Genomic DNA, 8924 nt, shown 5'->3' on the forward strand with positions numbered 1-8924 from the left:
CACAATGCTAACCATTTCCTCTTAGTGTACTCAGCAGTAGTAAAGCACACAACCACTTTTACAGTACGTGACTGCAAGTACACAAATACGATGTGTAGTCCCAATGTTTATTTTTTTCATTTAACCTTTATTTAACCAGATAAAAAAGCATCGAGATAAAATCTCATTTACAATGCTGACCTGGCCAAGAAGGCAGCAACGTTACACATAACACATACATATAAAATACAGAGAACATAACTAAGAAAACAAAAGACGAAAAAGCAGTCACTACATTGTGCACATTAGGACAGTAAGAAAGGTACACTACTTATTACTGCAAGAGCAGCTAGTGGTAAGGACTTCAGACAACTTCAATTCAAAACATGCTATTGAGACAAGTGCCCTCAGTTTGAGGCTTGATTGAAGGTCATTCCAAGACCAAGGACCATAATGAAAAAGACTCCTTTTTCCAGCCTCAGTCCGCACGGCAGGAACCTGGACCCGTATCCAGGCACTGGATCTGAGGTTATAACAGTCACAAACTGGAGCAAATCTGACACATATGTATGTACAGTGGAAGCTTACCTAAAATGGCTTTATATATTAATAAAAACCAATGATGCATCCTATGCATAGTAAGTGAGGACCATCCAGTTAGGCTATACATCCAGTTAGGCTATACAGTTTGCAATGATGAGTCCTATAGGGTGCATTTGATATATAACGCAGTGCAGCATGGTAGAGTGGGTCAAGTTTGGCCAAAACAGAGGGACAGGCAAATCTAAATGTGTTTTTATTTATTGTTTTAATTACAATTACAATTTATCTGCTGAATTGACAAATATATATCTTTAACTCTGGTAGTGCTTATGCCTTGCACCTGCAAAAAAAATATGCGGTATATTGGCAACCATGTCATGTTGATTTTGCCTTCTTGTTTGTAGAGCCGTCAGGGCCAACCTGTCCTTGCTGATATACAGAACATTTAAGCCAATGTCAGAGGGTTCAGATATCAGCCTTGCTAATCTGCTATATTTTCATATATAACTGCAGTGCAAGACGGCACATAGCTTGGATTTCAACATTTGTTCACATTGTTATTTCCACTTAAATGTCAGTGCAAATTAATTATAATTACGTATACTTCTCTAAAACAAAAAAAGCCTGTTTTAGCAAACAGTTTTAGTTTTTTAGTTTAGTTTTTAAATTAACAAATGGATTTGGGAAATGTTCAGCCATATTGTGAATACAAGTAAGACTAGACTCAATCTGCTGCTTTTGACGGTGATATCTCACAGAAGAAAAGGACATGAACTAGATAATAACGTTACAGTTTATATTCCCATTGAGATGCCTGAGCAAGAATAGTTGACTGACAGATTGTAATTGCCTGTGAGTAGACACACTGATCGTAAATAGACCTCTACCTGCAGGTTGGGGCTCCAGGACTTGGCTCTCTGGGTCCCTGTGCTTCTCCATCTTTTCCACATTGCTCTTTTCCACCTTCACCTCATCATCATCGTCATCAAACACATCTTCCATAGCTTTCTCGAGCTGCTCACTCCCATTCCAAGACATCTGAGAGAGAGAGAGTGGGAGAGAAAAATTAAGCTGGGGATGAGAAAAGGATGGATTAAACCTGGTGGAGATAAGGACACAGTGGAGCTTCCTGGACTGAGTCAGCACATTGGAAAAATCTTGTCAATGACCTTGTTTTCATTGGCTTTTAGCAAGTTTTCATGGGCTGTTTTACCACCACGCTGCACCTTTTACAAGCCTTTACAGCTGCAAGTCTGACCAGCGTGTTGTATGAGGGATGAATATGACATATTGTTCTGACCTTGAGTCTTGGTTTGCCCTCGGAGCCTTGTGGTGACCCGGCGACACCGGGCTGTACCAGAACAAACTCCTCGCTGGTGACGGTGGCCACGGACTCTGTGGAGCTGCTGACTTTTCCAAGAGAGGACCGGTCATCCATGGCTGGCTGGTTTACTCCGGGTCAGCTGGGGAGACCAGAGGTAAAGCTCTCCCCTTCCCTCTCCTGTCCACCCAGCTCTGTGGGAATACACACAGATTGCATTAGACAATTTAGGAGGTGTTTTCTTGGTATTTATGCTGAAATAAAATAAAATGCTTTCGCAACAAGTGGATAAGAGTGAGGTGGTGGACGCCAATGTTATCCATGAAACGTACACAATAATAGAGTTACAAGATCTCTATACAAACACAAACTGGGCATGTCCACTTAGGAGCTATTCAAATAATAGAACAGGATTAATTAGATCACCATGTACCGTGTGCGATGTTGTCACCGATGTGCAATGCCAAACCACAACACACCCATTCAGTACTCGCACAGAAAGGCACTACCTGAACAACTCCCTGGTTTTGTGGGCTCTACTTTAAGGTTATGAGTCCGAGACAAAGTTGTTAAAGGTCCCATGTCATGCTTTTCCGGTTATTAACCATCCCCTTGCGTGTTATGAAGGTTGTTCTGCATGTAAACGGTCTGCAGAGGCACAAACCCTCAAAGTATACCCTGTAGCGAGTAAAACTCTAACACAGAAAAGACCTGTCTCTCCACACACACACACACACACACACACACACACACACACACACACACACACACACACACACACACACACACACACACACACACACACACACACACACACACACACACACACACACCACACACACACACACACACACACACACACACACACACACACACACACACACACACACCACACACACACACACACACACACACACACACACACACACACACACACACACACACACACACACACACACACACACACACACACACACCACACACACACACACACACACACACACACACACACACACACACACACACACACACACACACACACACACACACACCCACACACACACACACACACCACACACACACACACACACACACACACACACACACACACACACACACACACACATTACTGTATGGTTCAATATTCAAATGTTCATAATGAATGTTATGAACATTAGAGAAGTGTAATATGTGCTGTAGTATCCTGCCACCAGCAGCTGGTTTTAGTTAAACATACTGTTGCTAAGCAGCCACTGTCTGTACAGTTATTAGCATTTTAACTGATATGTTTGGCTTCACTACTCACAGTAGATACATCTGTTACCATTCACATATCTACAAGCCTTGTCACACTAGCGCCTTTGTTGAACCATTATCTGTAAGAACCTTTTTTATAATAGTTGTTTTTTTAATTGTTAATTTCAGCTTAATGTATTTTTCGGTGACCAGTATACTGGTAGGAGTTAGGCATCACTAACCATCTGAGTTTATATTTGCTAGCACAGCACCAACAGTCACACACTGACAACATCTGTCTGCACATCTGTATCAGCACAGTGCCTCTACATGTTACATCCTGCTGAATCATGAGTTGGACTACAGCACAGACAAACATGTCATCATGCAACGCTGCTTGATACCTGGCTGTAAGAAAGTAAGCATAAATAAACACACATATAATTAAGAACTTTTTCTGTAATCGCTCTGAAGTAGTGCACTGGGTTTCCTCAGCTATGCTTGAGTTCATTGACGTCATGTTTTTTCCTATTTTCTAATACATTATAAACTAGAGGGTTCAATTATATGCAAAGTGTATTATGATGCCATGAAGAACGATGCAAACACAACTAAATACACAAAGGTGAGATAAAAGCATGAAGGGGCATTCATTCACACTCAGTGACATGATTACATACAAAAGGCCTTCATACACACTTAACTCGAGTAAATATGCACCAATGTGCACAGTGCACACCCAAATAGACATATATGAGGAAGGCAGCAGGGTCATGTGCTCCAATCACACTTTTTCAATTACACAGAGCCGCGTGAAGCAGAAAAGTGAACACTCAACTGATTCACTTATGAAGGCGGGCAGTGAGAAGAATACTACACTTTGTTGTTTGGAGCTAAAGTATTTATTTGCTCTATTGGATCACAATGTCTCTTTTTCTAAAGTCAGACTGGATCTGAAGCATGATATGAACAGCAGCCAAACTCAATTACTTAATGTTGACTATGCAATAACAGAACATCCCATAATCTCCCTCTCACACACAAACAAACATCCATGCAGGTACCGGAAGATGTTGTAACGTGGTTTTTTGTAAAAAAAAAAAAAGGGTAGACTGAATTTGACTGTTTTATCCACTACAGCAGGGGTGCCCAACCTTTTTTGAACCGAGAGCTACTTTTAAAGTTGCCAGTCTGCCGAGATCTACCAGTCCAAATAGAGAGGCGTAGCCATTACTGACAGCCTGCTACCAGGTAAATACACACTACTTGTATAAAACTGACCTTTCTACGATTAATACTCCATAAAATACTGCAGATCCTTTATTTTACCTCTTTCTAATCTACACACATACAAGTATTTAACTGAAGTTACACAACAGTGTTGTTGATACAGAGTTGGAGTTTATTCACACGTCACTACAGTGGGTAATGTTTTCAAGAAACATTGAACAGTGCTGCCACATATGACACAGGAACAAAAGAAAAGACTCTGAACCCTTTCTTTGCCATTATATAAAAATAGTGTTGCTACAAAAGTATAAATTAGGCTTACTAATAAGACAACTCAGATCTGAAGCTACACAGGAATCTGCTGCCAAAGTGCAATAAAAAAGACTAAATTAATAGAATCAAACCCTTTTTTTGTTGCATTTTAGTAGAGTATAAAAATAAATGCCTTTAAAATAGGATGCAAGCAACACTAGTTTCTTAACCTGAATTGATAGATTATAATCAATTTAAGTTTGCATTATTATACCATTTTGTACAATAATTATAATGAATAAGTTCAAACAAACTCAAACTTACAGCTGATTAATAACGGTATCTAACTTGAGTTTTTATCATATCAAAAACCTGTTGAAATGCTACTGTTATTTTTATTAGGCATCGGCAGCCTCCAGGAATGCTTCTTTCACAACTTCGCCATCTTTGAAAGACTTCATGTGTTTCGCAAGAACGTGACTGACACGATAAGATGCTATGGTAGCAGCCTTGCTCTTGTTGTTGGGCCTGGTGAAAATGGACTGCTGTGCATTTAGCTGTCCTTTCAGGCCCCTCCCCTTTTGGGAGCGTAGGGCAGAATTAGGAAGGAATTCCGTCTCGCAGCGTTTGTGCACTGTTTTGAAATGCCGCTCCTAAATTACCCTTCTTCGATAAAGCCACGCTCGCATTGCAGATGAGATAGATGGACTTTGAATTTGAATAGATACAAACATAATCATCCTCCCACTCGGAGTGAGAATTATATATGTTTTGCTTGTGTGCGGACTGTCACTCCTGTTGACACGGACAACATTAGCGAACTAGTGCACTGCCCACCAGCCGCGCCCCGACACAGTCACGCCGGCCAATCACAAAGCTTTGATGCGTTCAAGTGCATTATTCTGGCACAGGAAGATTATGTTATAGGACATTAACGATAAAACAGAATATTGTTGTTCTATTTTTAGACACATCTCGCGATCGACTGGGAATCTCCCCGCGATCGACCGGTCGATCGCGATCGACTGGTTGGGCACCCCTGCACTACAGACTCATTTAGATGGAATCCGTAAAGTGCCAGTTGATCATTTTAAATGTGGTTATTCCACACAGATTTATCCAGATTACATTGTTTATAAATTCTCTCACTTTCGCTGGCCTTGTTTGGCTGAACAGTCACTTTCTTTTTGGCAGAAACTCGGACTTTAAACACAGTTTGCACCCAGTCATTACCAGCCTGCCTATCCACTAAAGTCCCAGTTGGCAGCCTTGCTACCCAACCCAGGGCTGGACGGAAACTGTGAGTGTCCGGCTCTGCAGACAGGCTGAACAACTCCCACAGGCACCGTGCCCTACACACACGTGATGTCTGTGAGGGAGTTAAGTGATTTTCTATGGGTCGATTTAGCTAAACAAGTTGTAATTTATTCATATCACTATATCTACACATTGCTATTGACTGGGATCTTGTGGCCATTGAGTGAGTCAAAAGAGAGTGTCAATAAACATATGCACTTTTAAATGAATTAATGACACTTCACAGGAAGTTTGAGGCAAATGTTTGTTGGCTGGCTGTTTCTTTTGTTCTAAGATAATGACGGCCAAAATGTCTGATTTTAGGTTGGATAACAACATGGTATTAATCCCCGCTGAAAAATCAATTTGCCACCAAATCAACTCATACCGTACACAAACAGTAAAGGCAATACATTTACACTACTACTCAACAAATACACAGTGCAACAATGCCCAAACTGCATCTTTGCCTCTTTGATAATAGAGCATAAGCACACTGAACAGACCTGTTGAATAGGTATACATAATAATAACATTGTTAGGGTTGGGCTGTTTACAATAACTTGTTATGACAGTATTAACTTGTAATGTATCCTTGTTAAACATTATTTGGTCTTGTCATTTTATTTTTGTTGACCCCGTTACCTACTGAAATGTGTTATTACTGCCAATCTTAACAATGATGTCTGGACAAGTTACCCCATACTGGGATCAGGGTGTGACAATTACTGTCAGTGTTGCCAATTAATGTCCCTGTATGCATCATGTTCTGGAGTCCCTTCTGTGCAAAAGCATCCAGCACACATCTTGTAGCCTCAGTCCGTCCTAGTTAAACAGTTCTCTTGTGCTACCAAGATCTGAAACCTGAACTAAGGCTTATTTAGGCGCCCAACACAGTAGCTGCTTTCACATCTTACACCGGACTTTGAATCACTTCCTGTTGTGTATGATGCTAAAGCCATTCCAGTTATTTTCATATTCAAATGTGATGAATACCTGGTTTCGACCTCCTCAACTACTGTGATAAACTTGTGTTACACACAACAAAACAGCAGCAGCACAACACTGTATTCAAGTCTATCAATAGACGAGGAAATTCAGAAAATGTGAATTATCAATGGGTAATGGACACTTCTTAATTCCTGATATACTGGTTAGTTCTGTGGCTGGTTTTGTCACGCTATTCATTTTCAGATACGTACTTTATGACAACAAAACACTCCATCAAGACACACCACAAAAGGACACTTTGGTTTAGAGCCAATGCTAAAGCCTGGCCTTCATCTGACTTGTACCAGTGTATTCCTGTTTGTTTATATTACTACAATGATCTACTGCCTGTCGTGAAGCTCTAAAGTTTTCTAGTGCTCTTAATTATTACCAGTATTACCACTTTAAACGGCAGCAGTTCTTTCATGTCCCAATACTTCATCATTTTCATTAAAATATCCATCCCACTAAGGTAATGTCTCCAAATGCCCACCAAATGTTATATCAGGTACTTTACTTACTAAATATTGTTAATACCAGCTCAATGTTGCCCTTCTAATGAGTAACTCTACTCTTATAGGGCTAAATTAACTTCAAACTAACTGTTAAATATCAATTTCAATTTCATAAACAGATTTATATTTTTATTAATATCACCCAGCCCTGCTTTAGTTATGGGTTATGAAATGTTAACTCTCAAGTCTCTCCTTTAGTTGAACATCAATGACACAGACAATGATGTAATCCAAAGACACATCCTGAAGCTTATGATCAAACAGGGAACAAACGCTATGGCAACATGACATCAGTTGCAGTGACTGAGGTATGGCTAGTTCCTACTACACACCTTGAGCCGTAAACGGTTTAAAAACGGTGGGGTATTTTTCTAATTATTTCTTAATTGAACCATATTCTATGTACATTCCTAATTTCCAAAAACAGTTACCTGATTTATAAATTCATAAAGTTTGTTAAAAAAAAAAAGATGTTCAGAGACCTAATGAAATATAGACTTTATCTGTGTTCGTGTAGATGTTTTCACTAATTACTGCAGTAAACTGTTATTGCTGCTATCATTTGTGTCTGCAGGCCTGGATGGAGCACATCACATCCCCTCACAACATTAGCAGTAAGCTAGTTTTATATGGCAGCTTTTCTATTTCGAAAGGACATCTAGCAGTTTAATGAACTGTACAGAATACTCGTCAAGCGGACAGGTTGAAATCACAACAGCTAGCTGATACAAACTACAAACACAGGCATGCAGTAGACAAGCAAAGCAATTCAGCTAGCGGAAAGCTAACTTATCAGTTCAGTTACAGCAGTCTTTATCCAATAACGTAATGACAGCAACAGCATTGGTTAGTCACGAGCCGACCTGTAAACGCGGGGCTATCTGCCAGCCCAGGTGAATGCAGGCTAAACAGGAAGTACCAATGTGTACCAGGCTGCGAGCTAAAGCTAAGTTTGGCTAATGCTAACTAGCTCGAAGTCCAAAACAGTCGGACCTCTATCTGGAGGAGCGAGCTCACTCAGCAACACCCCGCCCGGCTCCGGAGGAAAAATGAAGAGAAAGAAGAAGGAAAACAACATTTCTCATCTCACTGAAGGCTAACGGGAGAGTAGAACGAACACAGGTGTTGAGAAAATAGCTGTCAACGTACTTGTTAGGAGCGTAGAGGAGTTGGTTGCTGGTAGTAGCTGTCAGAAGAGTTGCAGCGAAGATCGTATATGTTAAACAAGATGAATCACTCGGGAGTTCAGTGACACGCCTTCCGGTTTGGAATGTGATTCACGCATGCGCTGTGAGTCTGGCCCCAACCTTACATATTTTTACAGGGCAATATTTCTATTTTGGACTTTAACATTTCCCATTTGCTATATAGTTGTATACAAATTCACATTCACATTTCTTGTTGTATAATTACATTGGAACAATTCATATTAAATACAGTGAGACATCTATTTAGGCTTGTATTTTACACAGAAGAGCTAAAGTAGGCTATGCATTGGCTGTTGATTCACATCTGTCTCTTATTCAAATCGGATCTGACAGTTGCATGAGAGCCACAGTATC

At 40.4% G+C, this 8924-nt stretch overlaps 1 protein-coding gene across 3 annotated transcripts in view; it reads right to left on the minus strand.

The window, feature by feature from the left end:
* Positions 1-8637, minus strand: part of rabgap1l (RAB GTPase activating protein 1-like) — a 124112-nt gene extending 115475 nt beyond the window's left edge. For all 3 annotated transcript variants that reach the window (XM_034204195.1, XM_034204272.1, XM_034204111.1), the window contains exons 1-3: positions 8512-8637; positions 1823-2037; positions 1410-1560 (exon numbers count right to left, since the gene is read on the minus strand). In XM_034204195.1, coding sequence (XP_034060086.1) covers positions 1410-1560; positions 1823-1960 — 289 coding nt within the window. In that variant the 5' untranslated portion in view covers positions 1961-2037; positions 8512-8637. The remainder of the gene's footprint in view (positions 1-1409; positions 1561-1822; positions 2038-8511) is intronic.
* Positions 8638-8924: the final 287 nt, after the last annotated feature.

Source organism: Gymnodraco acuticeps, unplaced genomic scaffold (assembly GCF_902827175.1).
Source record: "Gymnodraco acuticeps unplaced genomic scaffold, fGymAcu1.1, whole genome shotgun sequence".
Taxonomy (NCBI): domain Eukaryota; kingdom Metazoa; phylum Chordata; class Actinopteri; order Perciformes; family Bathydraconidae; genus Gymnodraco; species Gymnodraco acuticeps.